The sequence below is a fragment of the Aphelocoma coerulescens genome, chromosome 2 (assembly GCF_041296385.1).
Source record: "Aphelocoma coerulescens isolate FSJ_1873_10779 chromosome 2, UR_Acoe_1.0, whole genome shotgun sequence".
Taxonomy (NCBI): domain Eukaryota; kingdom Metazoa; phylum Chordata; class Aves; order Passeriformes; family Corvidae; genus Aphelocoma; species Aphelocoma coerulescens.
Genome location: NC_091015.1, coordinates 62960470 through 62978606, shown reverse-complemented (window position 1 = coordinate 62978606; position 18137 = coordinate 62960470). Strand labels below are relative to the sequence as shown.

Below are 18137 nucleotides of genomic sequence, written 5' to 3'. Positions count from 1 at the left end.
AAGCTTGAAGCATCCATGTAATACTTTTGATTACACACAGCATGTCCAGTTAACAAATATGTCATGTAGGTTTTCTCTGTGTTCTTCCTCAGCATTCAGAGAGACTGACATGTGACATTTCTTAAGCCCGTGCTATTCGCAATGCTCGTTTTCAAGCAGTCAGAAGTTTCGTCTGCTTTTGAGATACAGCAGTTTTCTTATCGTCACATATTTCTCATTAATAAATGCCAAACCTCTGTGCCGGTTTTTTCATCCTATTAGAGAGGCAAGAGGACACCATGGTGTTCCTGTAACAAGCCTTCTGCTCTGTCCTAACACAGACTAAAAATAGTCTGAGGGTAGTTTGTTCAGCAAAGAGTTGCCAAAGGGTCAGTTCAAGCTAACCCTTCCATAGCTATGCCCAACTGAAAACACAGCTTACAGTGTACGTAATATTACACCTTCAGTGACGGAGAACTGAGGTGAAGGATCTACCTCGTGCTGGTGAGCAGATGTACTGGCATCCAGTGCGGCTGCCCACCTTGGTAAGTGCGGAAAGCTCTTCGGGGTGGTGGTGGGGGGGTGACATTCTACTTTTATTCCACCTTGGCAGTGTTGTATGTCACGGTCTGTACGCCGCACTGGCAGTACAAATTTCCAGCCATCAAACAGCGGAATTCCTGCCGCAAACATCTGAAAAACGAGGTTCAGTCTTAGTAAAGTTTTAAGGAAAGTTTAATAAAAGGGACAATTAGGAGACAATAGCAAAAAGGGTATTACAGCCGGGTGCTTTGGCAGAGCCAAAGGCACATCTCTACATCCAAAAGATGGTCTTTAAAAATACATCGCTTATTGCATATTCATCACAATCATGCATGATTCATAAATTCTTTGGAGTTTCTGTGTATCATCTCATCAGCCTTATCTTCTTCCTCCTTGGCTCTATTCCGTCTCTGCTCTCTCCATAAATTCTTCTCTCTGGTTTCGGGTCTTCTTCTTCTCTGATAAGATACTCCAGGAATGTGAAGGCTTTCTCTGCCTATCTTTTCTAAATTGACTACAGAAACAATAGACATTCTATATCATGTATTACATTACAGAACCTAGATAAAGTTTTTCTAACATTAAGGAACATGAAAAAAAGCCAACATCACAATACATTCATAACAATTACGTAACATGCGAAAAGCCAACATCACAATACATTCATAACAATCTCCTGCTTTATGAAGTCTAGCCAGGACTCATAGGACATGAGAGGCGCACCGTTCCGCCGCTGCCGCGGAGGGGGAACGCGGCAATCAGCCGGGACCGGGACCAGGACCGGGCTCGGGGCCGTCCGCGCGTGCGCGCCCCCCGTCCCGAGAGGTCCAAGGCTGTCCCGGGAGCGCGAGGGGAAGGGGGCGGTGGCGGCGGCGCCTGCGCGGAGCGCTCGGTGCTGTCTCGAGTGGCGGGGATGCTGCGTGCCGGGCTGGGTAGAAGAAGCTGGTGTTGCGGAGGGCTCTGGAGGAGCCCGTGGCCCTCAGCTGCCGGCGGCAGCGTCAGAGCCCTGAGCGCTGCCTCCGCCTCCCCCTCCCCAGGCAGCGGCGGCGGGGCGCGGAGCGGAGACGCTCCCCCGGCAGGTACCGAGCCGTGCCGCGCCCTCCTCCTCCTCCGCCTCCCCTTTCTGGCCGCGTCGGGCCCCTCTGTCCCTGTGATTCCGCCGGGCTCGGAGTTGGTGCGGCTGGGGCGGGGGTCGGAGCCGCTTCGCTGGGGGGCGGGCGTGAAACACCTGCGGGAGTTTCCTGCGAGGGGGTGGCGAAGGGGTCCCTGCGCGGCCGTTCTGTGCGGAGCGCAGCCCCTGCGCAGCCTCGGGGGCCTCGGACTTTGCACCGCGGCCGTGCGCGCTGCCCGCAGGACCGCGTCGCTTGTGACACGGAGCATATCGGCACTCCAGGCAGCCTTGGCTAATGGCATGCCCTGTTCCAGGCCTGATTTTTTTGTAAGGTTACCAAAGTGTAACTGCGTACAGTTGTGCTTTTAAATTTTTTTTTCCTAATGAAATTAAATAAACCCAAGCTGCAACAAAGTGATCGTTCTCTGGTTTCAAGTTTCTCTGTTATTAAATAACAGAAAAATAGTAACAGTAGCGTTACTAGCGTCACTAGAATCGGAGGAAGTTTGCAGTTCTGCCTCCTACTATGAACATACCAAGTGTGTCCTGGGCTGGAGTGTACCGACTGATTGTGAGTTAGTCCACGGTACTGATGGACTTGATTATAACTTACTGCATGGATAAAGTAAAAAAAACCTATGCAAAGTAGAGACAATAGACTTGAGCAGTCATGTCTTCTGGAATTGAAAGTAATTGGAATGGGATCTGTTAATTTGCATTGTTGCAAAAGTTAATTTGCTCTCTTCCAGGTGTCCTCTTCTGTCACTTACAAGTATAAAGGAAATATTTTTGGAATATGACACAAGAATTAATTTCTGGTTTGTGGAACAGAAATTCATATGGTTATTCATATGGTTAGGCTAGGTCAACCTTGGGACAAGCTATTGAACTTAACTAAAGTATGTAAATTATATTGAGAGTGAGTGGGTCTATTCTTAATCGAGTTATTTATGAAAGATACATATGACAGTCTAATTCACAATAAATTCAAGCATCATGGTAATTGAGAGTTTACACAGAGGATGTAGTCAGAGCTGGGAGAGTGATTTTTCATTCAGTCACCAAGTTACTGGTATAAATAAAAGCAAAAATACAAGAGAAAATGTGAGTTTGCATGTTAGAAAATTTAGACTGTTGAATCAGAATTCTAACAAAGTCTAACTTTGGGTATGTGCCTACTTAGGAAGCTAGTGATGAAAGGAAAAAACCCGGGAGATGTTTCTAGTTAATGCTGATCAATTCTGATCTCTTGTGTTTGTTTATGATGTGGTTTTGTTTCTTTTTGTTCCTACAATAGATAGCACTGCCTCATTCAGGATTCAGGTACCAGAACTGCTGTTTCTCTGATGTCAAAAGGCTTTCTACTGCAGTTTTTCAGCAAATTAGTGTCGCACTGGAATACAAATCTAGCTCCTACATTTTTTTTTTTATTGTGAATATCTGTGTTCTTCTGTTCTGAAGAGACAAACAGGACTATTCATTTCCTCAATTTTCAAAAGCAAACTCTTGATCTCTCTTCTTTCTTGCATTTCTTCATCATTGTGGACATCTGTTATTGACTAGCATTAAAAGAAAAAAAATCACAATGGTCTGTTTGTCTTCAGAGAAGCAGTTCTGCTCTCCTATTCTGTTCTAGCTGTGGAGGAGTCCTGATCCCTGAATGGAGTTTTAGATGATACCATAATGTGAGTGATATGATAATTAGTAAGAGTTCATCAGTTTTAGTTATGCATAAATACATATTTACAGCCCAATCTTAACATTTTATAGGCTTTTTTGGGAAATGTCTTTATGGATTCTTAAAACTTGGCTGCAGGTAGAGAACCTGTTGGCTCCGAAAAGTTCCTAGTGTTCTGGTAGTGTAGCTGTGAGTAGCCCTAAATATTGACTCAGGATGAGAATGGATGAGCTATTAAATAATAAAGTGCTCTAAAAGGTGTGGAAATAATAGAGAAAGGTGGACATTTTTGAACTGAAATGATGTCTTTATGATTTTGGGGGAGCTTCAGTAAAGCTTTTTACATATTTTTGGTAAAAAGAGTAATGTTTTTGTGGAGCAAATGGTGTACCCAGCTTGATAAGACTAAAGTTACACTGGAGGGTCTGTGGTGTTTTCCTGGCACAACATCTGGAACTAACGGAGGTGTGGAGCACTGAAGAGAAGTAGCAGCCTGAGATTTTCCTAAAGGCTTTGAAAGTGCAAAACACATGGCCATTCTCATTGTGCACGTTTTCAACATGCTGCTCGATCTCCATATTGTATTAAAGCCCAAAACCTGTTAAATGGAAATCTCCCTGGAGTATTTGGTAACAACGGAGGAAAATTTCTTAAAGATGAACAATGGGATGGAAGTATCCTCATTGAGAGCAGTACAGTTAATGAAAATATTTTAGCAGAAGCCTTGAATTTCCAATTCTGCTTCAGTTCTCTGTAGGTTTTTTAAAACTCTCTCTTGATATACATCTCCTTCTTCCCATACGTAGTAAGGAGAGTTATGAGGGTGACTGAAGGGTGGTTCAGGTCTAATGGAGGGAACATGGAGCAGGTGATACAGCCATGCACTGCTGCATGATATGGGAGATGCACCACACTGCCCTGCAGGCTTTGAATGAATGTGGTTTGTTTGATTCCCACCCCCTGACCCCCCCCACGTTTTACATCTTTCTCTTACTGGGACAAGCGCCAAAAAGAGATGCTTGCCACAAGTTGGTATGTGTCATTTTAGTGGTGTTACTGGCCAGGTGCTTTTGTTTTGTGTGTGATATGAGACCACCTTCCAAATAGTAAGCAAATGACAATCCACACTGAGTGATGAAGTGTTTCTGTCTCCAGCCTACAATTAAAGACTGAGTGAGAGGAAGGTAACCCAAGGCCACCAAAGAAACAGTTGGGCAACCTGTGGTCTAGACTGCGAGATTACTTGCTCTGTCTGTGATGTTTATTGCCATTACTATTTTTTCTTAGACCTGGTCAGGTTGGAAAGGGTGAGGGAAAGGAAGAAAGCATTGTGATTTCCTAATAATTATCTTGCATGTGCAGCTGCCATTGAAAGAGTATTTCCTTGGCTTGTATATTCTGCCTTAAGTTTTGTAATGGGGATATTCCTTTTGTGTGTGTGTGATGCAAATGGATAGGTCTACACAGGTCAAAACACTTTGTGAGTTCTACTATGCTTCCAATTGGTCTGCTACACTTACTTTTAGTTTGTGTCATTCTGATGTTGCTTGCTAAAATGCTTTTGTTGTATCTTTCATCAGATTAGTCTTTAAAAACTGTTTGCGTGTTTGTGGAAGGCACATCTAAAGTATCACTATAAAATAGCTTTGTTGTAGAATTGCTGGGGAGTTAGAATAGGTTGTGAAATGTCATCCATAAAGTTTTCCAACTTTGAAAGACTTTACTAATGTAGTATACTCCTAATAACCAGATTGTTCAGAAAGCTTTATTATCATTTATTGGGGGAGGGAGATGAGGGAGGATGATGAGAGAGTGTCATAAAAACAATGTGTTTTTTTTTTTTTTTTAAGATCTAAGTCACTGTTTTTTGTTTCCTGTCAGGTGCTAGTAATGTAAAGCCATTGGATGGTGTGAAAATTCTTGATTTAACAAGGTTTGTGTTTTGTCTGTCATTTGTAACAGTGTGTCTAAATGCAAATATTTTGACTCGAAAAACTAAGAAAACAATTTTTTTTTTTTTTAAATATTAAAGGGTTCTTGCAGGGCCATTTGCCACAATGAATTTGGGAGATCTAGGGGCTGAAGTTATCAAAGTGGAAAGACCAGGTAAAATTTTTATTTGTTTATTCTAGATATAATAAGAACTAGGTATTATGTGTATGTGTGTGTGTGTGTATATATATATATATATATATATATATAAAGTAAGGACTTTGGGTAATTAGCTTCTAATTTAATTTTGTGTATTTTTATCTTAACACAATGGTTTTCTTCTTCCACTCAGCACATGCGCTTCTTATCCAAATAGTTGCTAAGGATTGGGTAATGGTAAAAAATGCTTCATTCTTATGGTATATCTACACTTTTTAGTTTGTAAGACCATATAAGAAGAATAACAAATTGCATGGCATTTGGGTCTTTTTTAGAAATAGTCCCCTTCACTTGACTCTCAGTTTTATGCATCACTATGCATTTGAGGTGGGTAATTATGCTTTGGCAGCTGTGCATTATGTAATGTATTTTTTTTCCTTTAAGTTTCCATATTTTAAGTTTCCCTCTTTTGGTATTACTAGTTTTGAAACTAGTTGGTGAAAATAATCGAGATACTAAACAATATTACACTCCCTATATTTTAGAACGTAACAGTCTATAATAACTTATAACATAAATTGAGGTACTAAACATACTACGTTCTCTATATTTTATTCATAATAGGAAATATTGAACGATTTAGCATTTAATGAAACACTGAATGTCTGACAAAGGTTTTGCTATATCAATCTATGTCATCCTTATTTACTGACCATTATAATTAAGGTTTTCACTTTTGTGACCAGGCAAAGGTACATCAATTCTGTAATGTCAGATTAGACCGACACTGGTTGTATTCCAAACATCTAGGTAGTAGGAATGGAGCAATGCCAGCAATTAAGTATGAAGCAATGGGTTTGGAGCTTTGCATTGTTTGTGATCGAAGGAGAAGGGCAGCTTCGGAATTCTAAATGTCAAACATTTTAGAATGTGAGTAATCCTCTCTTTCTGTGAGAGGATGTCAACTTTCACAGGAGTATTCATCCAAAAAGAAAAGTAGCCCCACTAGAGACTGGGTTAGGGATTGGGTTAGGGTTGGGGTTAGGTGTTAGGTGTTAGGGTTGGGGTTGGGATTGGGTTAGGGGGTTAGGGTCAGGGTTAGGATTAGAGTTACGTTTTAGGTTGTGGTTTAGGGTTAGGGTCAGGATTAGTGTTAGGGTCAGGGTCAGGGCCCTGGTCAGGTTTAGGGCTAGGGATTAGGGTTCTGGTTAGGGTTAGGTTAAGGGTTAGGGTTTGCGTGTGTTAGGATTAGGGTTAGGGTTAGTGTTAGTGTCAGGATTGGGGTTAGGGTTAGGGATTCGGGATTAATATTAGGGTTTGGTTTTGGGTTAGGATTGCAGGTATGGTTTGTATTAGGGTTACGGTTATTGTTAATGATAGGGTTCGGCCTGGAATTCGGATTTGGGTTATGGTTAAGTTTATACTTAGGGTTCAGCGTAGTTAGGGTTAGGGTTTAGGGTTAGGGTTAGCGTTGGGTTAGGGTTTTTTTAGGGCTGCGGTTAGGGTTAGTGCTTAGGGTTAGGAGTTAGGGTTAGGGTTGGGTTAGGGTTTTGGTTCTTGTTAGGGTTACAGTTAGGCTTAGGGTTATGGGTTAGGGTTAGGTTTAGGGTTTGGGTTAGTGGTTATGTTTAGGGTTTGTGTTAAGGGTTAGCGTTACGGTGTTTTTAGGGGTGGTGTTAGGTTTAGGGATTAGGGTTCGGGTTTGTTTTTGGGTTTGTTATAGGTTCACTGTTGTGGTTCAGATTGCACATAGGGCTTGTTTTAGCGTTAGGCTTAGTTTTGTTCTTTGGTGTTAATGTTGGTTTTAGGTGTTAGGGTTAGGATTAGGTTAGGGTTTGCTTTTGGGTCGGGTTAGGCTTAGGATTTTGGTTGGGTTAATGTTAGGTTAAGTTTTTGGTTTGGTTACGCTTAGGGTTATTGTTAGTGTTAATGTTAGTGTTAATGTTCGTGTTAGGTTTGGGATTGAGTTTTTGTTAGGGTTGTGTTTAGCTTTAGTTTTAGTTTTAAGGTTGTTTTAGGGGCTGGGTTAGTGTTAGGTTTAGGGCTTGGATTAGGGTTAGGTTTTTGGTTTTTTTAGGGGTAGGTTTAGGGTTAGGGATTAGGGTTAGGGTTTGGGTTTGGGATATGATTAGGGTCAGGGTTCGGGTTAGGATTATGGGTAGGGTTTCGGTTAGGGTTAGCACTAGGGTTAGGTTTAGGGATTAGGGATTAGGGTTCGGGTTAGTGTTTCTTTTGTGCCTTGGGGTTAGGGTTAGTTTTGTGTGTTAGGGTTAGGTTTTTTCTTAGTGCAACTGTCTGGGTTCGGGTTTGGTTAGGATTAGGGTAAGGGTTAGGTTTAAGTTTTAGGTTTAGGCTTAGGCTTAATGTTAGGGTTAGTTTTGTGGTTGAGGGTTAGGTTTTGTCTTAATGTGACTGTCTGTGTTCGGGTTTGATTAGGGTCAGGGTAAGTCTTAGGCTTAGGGTTTAGTTTTAGGTTTAAGGTTAGGATTGGTGTTAGGTTTAGGTGTTAGGGTTAATTTTAGTTTTGTTAGTTTTTGCTGAGCCTATCGGTCAGGTTTATGGTTTGGGTGTTAGGGGGATGCTTATGCTTAGGGTTAGTGTGAGGTTTAGGGTGAGGTTTAGGGTATGGTGACTGGTAGGTTTGGGATTATTGTTTACCTTAGGGTTTCAGTTAGGATTACGGTTTGGGTATTAGGGTTTGGGTTTACTGTTATGGTTTGGTTTAGGGGTAGTGTTTGCCGTTAGTGTTAGGGTCAGGGTTACTGTTTGGTTCAGGGTGGGTTAGGATTTGGGCTGGGCTATTGTTTGTGGTACGGTTTGGATTTGTGTTGAATTAGGGTTAGGGTTATGTTTAGGTTTATGGTTACAGTTAGGATTTTTAGTTAGGGTCAGGGTTTTGGTACGGTTCTACCTAGAAGTTATTACTGAAATGGTTTCTTTGAATCACTTACGGTACTCGCACCGAGAGGAAGTTGCCCCTGCCCCCCTAAGCACCCTGCTTGAACCAAAATTGTCTTTTGAGATATTGAAGCGTACAAATGTTGATAAGTAATTTATATGTTTGCATAACTTCTGTCACTGTAGATCTTTAATGGGTTAGACTTTTTTTGTTACTATAGTGTATAGCATAATTATGGTAGCCGCTACGTCAAATAACACCTAAGGTTCTTTAGCTTGTTTCTGTATCTATGCCAGTATCAGTCTTCTGTGTTGCCTCACTAAAGAATGTTTTCAGTTATGTGAAGTTAACAAGTAGACAAAGTCTAGATATTGAAATAGATATAGGAATGCTCATGCTTCCTAACACTCAGGACAGTCATTGTATCTGAATTTGAATTTAGATTTAATTCTATTTATAATAGATTGCTAGTTCTCATGATGTTTAAGAAAAGATAAAAATTGGAAATTAAGTGTAAATGATACAGTGCTATCAGTGTCTGCAGCCCATTTAAGGCAGGATTTCTGGAAGAGCTAGAGATGAGACACTGCACCAGCTATAGTAAGTTCTTCTTTTTGTTGCAGCATGCAACTTAATCAGTTGTTGCCTATCAGTGGTATCTTGATGTTGTGTCTGGAGTGTTTTTGGAATAGCTTGGTGCAGGCAAGAGCCTCTACTAAATTCTTCAGGATTGACTAAAAGAATTGCATTGTATCTCTACTTTAAGTTAAAACAAATAAACTACCAAAAAAACCTCCAACTCCCCTTTCCCCAGCCTCCCCAAGAAAACAACCAAAATTCCAACCCACAAGTAAAAAACAACCAAAAAACCTGCAAATACGCTAGTCGTGTGTGGCTGTATTAGTATTTTAAAGACTAAATGGAATCCCAGTGCTAGTGAAAACTTTGTTCACTTATGCTTAACTGCATTCACTTTTAGGTGGTTTTTGATATAAATATCCTAAAATATATGTGTTAAACTAATATTTGTCCTGCCTGCCAGATGAAGCTTAGGTGACTTAAATATGATATTGGAGGAAAGCCTTTTATTCTTTTTATTTGTTTGCTGTGTGATATTGGACAACTATGAATATGTGATGGTATTTCTTTCAGGAGCTGGTGATGACACAAGAGCCTGGGGCCCGCCTTTTGCTGGGACAGAGAGTGTTTATTTTCTCAGTGTCAATAGAAATAAAAAGGTAAATGGGGTGTGAAACTGAACATGTTTTCTGTAATTACAACTGAATATATAACACTTCTTAGTTTGATTCTTAACATATATAATGGAGCAATACTTACATTGACCTAAAGTTATGATGAATACATTTCAGGAGAAAACCCATATGTTTTTACAACAAAAAGGGTTGCAAATCTCTGGTATGGTGCTGTAGGCAGCTGAGGCAAAATGGAAAAGCGAGAGTGCTCCTGCTGGTCTTCAGTTGCTGGCGCAAATTAACTGAAAATGAAACCTGCTGAAAGTAAGGGTTATTTTATTTGAGTGATCAGGTTTTTTAGGTGCATCAGCTCAGTCGACCTGTGTCAGCTGGCAGCTGGAGCTGGAAGAGTGCTGCCATTATACCACAGTGAGGTTGGCTAAATCTAGCTTGTGAAACTTTGGGATTAATGTGAAGTTTCATGACATGCTTGAATTGTTTAATGGCTTGTTACCATTGAAAGAAATGTTTCTGGTGCTCCCCTGTGTACTTGCAGTAGTGGGTCCTGTGTAAATATATAGTGAACAGGCTGCACATCTGTCAGACTGGTTTTGGTGCTTGTCTGATCCATTAATGAGATATAGTTCAGCTTGCTTTCCTGAGAGAATTTTTTCTCTTTTTTTTGCAGGAGAAGGTGGGCTATGTGTTAAAATTTATTTATCCAAATTAGCTCTAGTGTGAAATTTGACTGTTGGTTATGTTTAGAAGAGGCTGATAATCCCTTTCACATGATTTTTCACATAAATTACTGTTGTATTTTTTTTACTCTCCAGAGTATAGCTATCAACATGAAGGATTCAAAAGGAGTAAAGCTAATCAAAGAGGTAGGTTTTCATAACATGCAAGGTGTGCTATTTTGTATTGTTGTGATCCTGAGTAATAAGGATTAAACTCTGCATTTCAAATATTAATTTGATTATTTAAAAGATCTATGTATGCAGTACATTTTGTAAATTACAGTATATAGCTTCCGTACTCCATGCTTTTAGACTCAATGTTCAGTGTAACTTCTAATAACTTTATATTTAAATTTACATGAAAATGTCATCAAAATCTTCAAATGAAATATTGTGATGGAAAGCCTATTCCTTTCCTGTTATTGCTGCTGTATTTTATCTTGCTGCACTACTGCATTAGAAAGATTCGAGATGGACTTATCTGTTGAAGTCAGTGAGCAGTTTAGAGGAGATGCTGCGCTCCAGTAAGTGCAGTTTTTTGGAATGTTACAGTGTATTCATGACTTCAGTTGCTGTATATCTTTCTTAAAAACATTGTCCTGTAGGTGAAACTTAGTATTTGTTTCTTTTTCAGTATTTGACTTCAGGGTCTTTTAAGATGATCCATTTCTCTATTTAAAAATAATAAAAGCATCAAATTTCACATTTTGTGAAACTTGTTTTCTTATCCCTTTATTTATTGCTTGTTGAGAAATGCAAGATCTGTTACTTGCTAGTGCTGCATTTTAAGCCCTGCAGTAGTAGCAGCTGACTTCTGTTACTCTTTGTTTCAGTATCAGTTCTAGTCCCTTTTTCACAGTGAGACTGTGTGTCATGCAGTAGGTGGGATTTGTCTGGTGGTATTTTTTTCTGGGAATATTGCATAAATTAAGTTTTATGATGCTTTTGATTTTTTAACTATGCAAAGGTACTTCACATGGAAATCTTTGGAGATTATAAGCCAAGGATTCTACAGTGCCTTTTCCTTTTGCAGAACAGAGTCATTTATTGTTGATTTGTTATGGAGCTGTATGTTTATCTTCTAAAAAATTTGGAAGCAGAAATTTTCATTTGGAAAAATTTTGCATGGTATAACACAGACATCTTTTTGGATAAAATAGTCATATTCTAATTAAGTGCTTTAAAAATTTTTCCTCTCATGGAAGAAGACTAATTTGTTATTTGACCTTTAAAAATGGTGAAAGAAAAACTACTCAAAGTGTCCACTCATTCCACATGTGTGGGCTGAAGGTGTTTGAAGAGTTAAAGACAGCTGGGCCTATGAGTCAAGATGAGGTGGAGGAAAAAATGGCATCACCTGTTAAGTGTTTACCACACTAGCTGTAAAAATGAGGATACTTTCTGTGACAAAGTAATTTCTTATATTTTCTATGCTTTTTTAAAGTTGCTTTAATAACCACTGTAGCTTTCTGTTCCTTAAATCGATGCCATCCCTATCTGTGATATAACAACACTGAAAACTGATGAGGCTCTGTTTGTCATGCTATTTGTAGAGTTGTTCATCATTCTGCTTGATATTGAGTGATGTATTTTGAAAGCATTTGGTGCAGAGGTCTTGACATTCCATTATTCATCTCAAATGGAACTTCTGTTTGGAGTTTTGTCAAAAAGTATGTGTAAAGGGAAGTTATTTATAACAGGCTTTTGTTTTCAGTTGTCTCGTGCTATCATCTGGACAGATGTGTATAGGATTGAGCATCATTCAGCATTGTATTTGTTACTATGACAAGTAGTGTCCATGTCTTTAAAGCAGCTGATGACAAGTATAAATTGGTGTTTCTGACATTGCTTACTCATACATAAATACAAGTTGTGTTGCCAGCGTAAACACTACAAAGAAATGTAATAAGGTTATAATTTTTTACCTTTATTAATGAAGGTATTATGGTTAGAATAGATTTTATTTCCTCACATATATTGTATAGGTGGAAGAGGGCAAATCTCAATTTAGAATCATGTTAAAAACAGGAGCAGAGAGTCTTCAGGTATATGACAAAAGCACAGACTTGATAATTAGTCAGTAGTATCAACTAAGCTGAAGAAATCTTAATCAGGAGTCCCAGCTGCTTTTCATCCTTTGGCACAGCACTACAAAATATTTTTTCAAGGGTCTATTCTTTCATACATGTTTACTTGATTTCCACAGAATTATTCTTGTGTCTTCTTTATTTCTTTGTTCTATGTCACTAGTAGCTCTTTCTTTCCTTTTAATGTTTTTGTCTGACTGTTAACTACTTTCCAAATATTTTTCTGTCTTCCTGAATGAAAATTATTTTTTTCTCTTCAGTGATTGTATATGTTCCAGTCCCATGCTCTGACATCTTTTTGTAGTATCTCTTTAGAACATTATTTATCAGTTATTGTCAGAAACTCATTTTAAGAACCTTGAGCATACTTCTCTCCTGTGAATTACTCAGCCTTAACTAATGAACTTTTTTTTTTTTATTCATGAAGAACTTGGGACTTTAATTGGCTGGGAGCTGGTGGCACTTCTTCTCTTCCACTATCTTTAGCTGATAGGTCAATGCGTCCCATGCATTGCTCTCTTACTTGATAAAGCAAACTACTCACATATATATACACACATATATATGTATTTGTTTATATGTATGTGTATGCAGATTCTCCTCTGTAGAGTTGTTGTAAAAACCAAAACACACAAAACAGAAAAAAATACCCAAACAAACAACAGCAAACCAAAAAAACACCAACCAAAACTTCCAAAAGGTATGTGTGGTTTCCTTTATGAAGTTACTAGCATCATTATTTGTTATTCAATTTAATGACTACTTTGGCATGAACTGTGCTGTTTTTTATTTCCTGAGGCATAGATATTGAGCCTATCAGTGTCCTTTCTGGAATAGATAGTACTCCAACTCAGGTCTGTGTTGTATAGCTCTGTTAGATGTTAAAATACAGGCCATGTTTAGAGGAACTTTAGAGCATGAAGTATGAAATTTTAGTTGACAATGGACTTAAAACCCCATTGAGGCTGAAAATCTCTCTGAGTTTAAGAACATCTAGTTTATTTGGATCAGACTCTGTATCCAGTTTTCCACAATGGCAGAACTGTTGTTCAGTGAGCATCAGTGCTATATATAGACTGCTGCCTTTATGCATTCAAAATTATTTCCAGTGAAAACTTTAGATGCAGAGCTAGCACAGCACTTGTATCTTGAAAACTCCTTTTTCTGAGAGTATATACCCTGCTAAACTGGGCCCAAGTCACTATAGTCTCACTTAGCACTGCTGTCACTCCACACACATTGCCCAGTCCAGAAGTATGGTGCTTTTCATGTTACTGTACTGTGTGTCATGCTTTCGTCCTCAGTGGCTTGTAGGAGATGATAGCTCTTCAATATAACATGGACAGCAACTTTCAACTGTTTTAGCCCATCCAATCACTGTAATTTTCATAGATTATGAAATCACAGTGAAAGCAATACACAAGTTGTAACCAATTTCATCTCTTGCATGAATTAGGCTAAAGCTGTAGCATTACCAGTTTGAAAAGTATTTATGTATGAACTGTGATGGATCTAAATAGAAAATAAAACCTCTTTAACTTTATTTTTCATAAGGGCATTGTGGTTTCTGTTATGATGACACTAGTTTGTAGAAGCTTGGCTAATACACTCTATATTTAATTGGCTGCAAATAGCATTAAGCAATTAATATATCAATTATGCTTAAAAATGGGTGCACAAATGTGTGTACCTGTCAGGGAACGTTTCTTAGATTCCTGTGCACTCACACACACACCCCGCACAATTTACCAGGCAAAAAGCCTACAAGTCCCTCAAGGCATACATCTTTTTTTTTAACATGTAGTTCTCGTGCTTCAGGAGTTAACTTGTGTTAGTCTTATTGAAATTTGCATATGTATATCTGCTTATAACTTTTATAAGAGAGGTTGGAATTTAAAGCTGCTCAAGGTTATATGTTAGTCTTAACGTCAGGAGATTTTTGAACAAGGTCATTTGAAAGCAGTGAAAAAAGTCATATTGCTGAGCTTGACAACATGATTGTATTTGATGTGACTTCAAGATCTTAGTTTTAATTTTAACTTTAATTTTAAGTGTTGTTGGGCTCCCTATTCTAGTTCTACATGTAGGAAGTTGGATATATGGCCTTGTTATGGTAATTGTAGTCAATGATTTGAAAATGAAAACCAATTGAAAAAAATATTTCTAATATGGGGAAAATGTGAATGATGGAGATATATCACTTCACTTTTCTTGAGTAAAAGGAGGTAGAAAGAATGTATGTGAAGATTGTTCTGTAAACTATTGTCAAGCCTTAGGAAATTGACGTGATACTGATAATATCACAGTTTTGTCTAATCACTTTAGGATTTTGACAGTCTTCTTTCTAGATATGCAGAAACTCTAATATGTAGTTTGAACAAATGCACAGTCTAACAGGCAAAAAAATATCCCTATAGGCTTGTCAATTTTCTTTTATCAGGAAGATTGGAGCCATTTTGATTAGCAAGATTTTAAAATTAAGTTACACGGGAATTTATTCTACTTTTGGGAGCTAATTAACAGATTTTATTCATTCTTTTCTTTTCTAAAGCTTGCAGCAGCATCTGATGTTTTTGTGGAAAACTTTGTCCCTGGGAAGCTGGCTGAAATGGGTCTAGGTTATGAAGACATTAAAAAGATTGCTCCTCACATAGTGTACTGTTCAATAACAGGTACTTTATTTTCAATTCTTTTTGTTCATTATTTCCTTTATTTCAGTCAAAGCATCATAAAAGTCATTTATCTGTCAGTTCAGATAAATTGAAAATTTAAGTGAGTTCAATTCAAAAACAGGTATAGAAAAGCTGTGAGGAAGCAACCATGTCAACAGATTAGTAGCTGTTCAGTGTCATTACCATGCCAGCCTGACATGTTCCTACTGATTTCAAAGGAGCCAGGGTGGGCTGGCCTCCTTGCATTCTGCTTTAAACTAGCTGAAAACTGAGATTTCTTTTTTTTCCTCTCCCAGCAGTTTACTGAATCAATTTACATATTGTGTGTTTTAAACCTAGTAATCTCAGTGTTTTTTAGTGCCCTGAAGTACCTCTCTCTTCAGAATTGTGCAGTTACCTGTTCATGGAAGCTTTATGTGACTTCTTTACAGTCTACTGCTTGGTAACTGAAACAGTAGAAGAGTTGTACATACTTTATAAAAGCAGGGAAGAATGAAAAGAAAGTAGACATATGTATGCAGCTCCTGATATTCATATAAATATAATTTTAAGTCTGAAAAACTGCTTAAAAAAATTCAAACAAAAACCCACCCCCCAAAATCTTAATCAAGCACTAAAATGAAAAGTCTAATATTAATATGCAATTAAATAACAGCAGAAGTTACAGATATTTTTAGATTAGATTAGGGTTTAAAATCTTAGTTACAAACCTGTTTTGCGTCTGAATTTCTGCAGAATAAATGGCTTTGGCTTTTAGTTACTGGGTATGGGTGTCATTTAATAGAAATCAAATAGCTTTTTAGTCTCTTGTGATGTATTTATCATATTTGTGTGGCAAATGTCTGAAAATGTCAAGAGCAGAAAGACAATTCTATTCAGGACTTGCTGGGAATCTTTGTTTAAATACCTATTTAGATTGGTCAGTAACTACGTTTTTTACATTTGCTTGTGCATGTAATCTCACAACTGGAATTTGTCAAGTGGGTTTGCATTTTTTTGTTTGCTTTTTTGTTTAGTTGCTGTACCCATAATGATAAAAAATAATTAAAATTACATCTAAACAATCTGTGTGAGGTACAACTCCCTCTCATTATGTGTCAGATGCTTTGGTCTCCTAATCAACTTTGTGCTTGCCTCAATAAGTTCATGTCTGCCTTGTACTGGGTAGCCCAGAGCTGGGCACAGGACTACAGACATGGCCTCAACAGTGCTGAGAAGAGGGGAAGGATCTACCCCATTGGCCTGCTTGACATTCTTCCCAGTGCACAACAAAATACTGTTGTCCTCTGCTAAAAGGATGCATGCTTTTATATGTTTTAAGTGCTCCCTCAACTGAGTGTAACTCTTCCTTGCTGCAGACTTTCCCTCTAGTCTCAGGGACTTAGGACTCCTGAGAGCTGTAATTTTTTGGTAAATACTGAGGCAAAAAACCAATAAATGCATCCACCTTCATGGCCTTTGTTAATTTTGCCGTAGGTTCATGTCTTCCCTAGTCTTCCTTCTGCTGCTCATTTGCTTGCAGAATCCTTTCATGTTGCCTTTCGTGTCTTTTGCCAAATTCAACTCCAGGTCAGCCTGTGCTTTTCTAACCATATTCTTATATGATCAAACAGCACCTCTATACTTCTGCTTTCACTGCTTGGAAGACAAGTTGGACAAAAATCACATAATCTTGCTGTTGAGAGCTTTGTGTAAACATAGTTATGTTCTATAATGGAAAACACATAAGCATTATTCATGGACTATGACAACTTGAAGTTGAAATTGTTTGGGATGTAAGGGCTAAGTGATGTTTGTCAGCCATCCATAAAGCAACTTGAAATCTTTAATTATGGTTGTTTAAGTCATGGATACTCAATTTAAGGATGGATATCTATTTAAGGATGATGCATCTTTTAGGAATAAAGACATGAGCTCCAGTGCCTTTAAACAAAAGTCAGCTCATAAATCTATTAAGACAGGAAATACCAAAGCCTCAATCTAAGCATATTAAAAGAAGCAACCAGACTAGGACCAAATATATGTCTGTGACAAAGGGAGCTTGATGGTGGTACACAGGAAGGGTTTTTTGACACAATCAGGCAGAAAACCAATTTAAGAAGAATTCCTGATTGATTTCTAAAATTTCTGTGATGTGCTTTTAGATATTACAATTCCTAACTATTTTGTGCTCTAGTTGACTTTGCTGCATTTAAGCATGCTTGGGGATTTTTTGGGGTCTTTTGTTTGTTTGTTTGTTTGTTTGAAGAGACATGGGAATAGGTATGAGGCCCTGGGACTCCAGGGTCAGGCAAATGATAATGAAGGTGAAGGTCTATCCAAGGCAAGTCAGTCAGCCAGACACATTACAACTACAGCTGTAAAAAAAGGACAGGTGATTGTTGTAGGTGACTCCCTTCTGACGGGAACTGAGGGTCCCGTATACTGACTGGCCCCATCCCACAGGGAAATCTGCTGCCTCCTTGGGACCTAAGTAAGAGAGATATTACTAGAAGTCTCCTTGGACTGATTCAGCCCTCTGATTATTACCTAATTCTGGGTGTGCAGGTCAGCAGTGACAACTCCTAGGGCAATCAAAAAGGACTTTGGGGCACTGGGATGACTGGTTGAAGTGACAAGGGCACAGGTGGTGTTCCCCTCAATGCTTTTGATAGCAGGGAAGAATGATGAAAGAAACAGGAGAACCCTGATCAACACATGGGTTAAAGGCTGGTGCCATTGGTGCAATTTTGCCTTTTTCCATTATGGGATAGTTTATACAGCACTAGGCTGGCTGCAGGCAAATAAGGCTTGCCTGTCTAAAAGGGTGAAAAGGATTCTAGGCCCATGAGTTGGCAGGGATGATTGAGAGGGCTTTAAACTTGGTTGGAAGGGGGAAGCAGGTAAGACCAGACTTGCTAGACATAAGCCTGGGGTGGCATGCCTGTGTCGGGGGTGAAATTGATAGCCGAGCTGAAGTGCATCTAGATCAGTATCAGTAACAAGCAGGAGGAGCTGGAGGCCATTGTGCAGCAGGAAAGCTATGATGTTGTTGCCATCATGGAAATGAAATGGGATGAGGCATGTAAGTGGAGTGCTGCAATAGGTGGCTACAAGCACTTCAGGAGGGACAAGTGAGGAGGGAGAGGTGATGGGGGGGCTCTGTAT

At 38.9% G+C, this 18137-nt stretch overlaps 1 protein-coding gene across 6 annotated transcripts in view; it reads left to right on the top strand.

Annotated features, from left to right (window-relative positions):
* The first annotated feature begins 505 nt into the window (after positions 1 to 505).
* SUGCT (succinyl-CoA:glutarate-CoA transferase) overlaps positions 506 to 18137 on the top strand; it is a 341829-nt gene continuing 324197 nt past the window's right edge. For 5 of the 6 annotated variants that reach the window (XR_011149072.1, XM_069007786.1, XM_069007787.1 and 2 more), the window contains exons 1-6: positions 730 to 1601; positions 5193 to 5244; positions 5344 to 5417; positions 9454 to 9539; positions 10328 to 10378; positions 14870 to 14990. Coding sequence is in view for 5 of the 6 variants with exons in the window: in XM_069007786.1 (XP_068863887.1) it covers positions 1436 to 1601; positions 5193 to 5244; positions 5344 to 5417; positions 9454 to 9539; positions 10328 to 10378; positions 14870 to 14990 (550 nt within the window). In the remaining variant the exon portion in view is untranslated. Of the gene's footprint in view, positions 525 to 729; positions 1602 to 5192; positions 5245 to 5343; positions 5418 to 9453; positions 9540 to 10327; positions 10379 to 14869; positions 14991 to 18137 lie in introns of those variants that run through there. The other variant, XM_069007789.1, reaches the window with a different exon arrangement.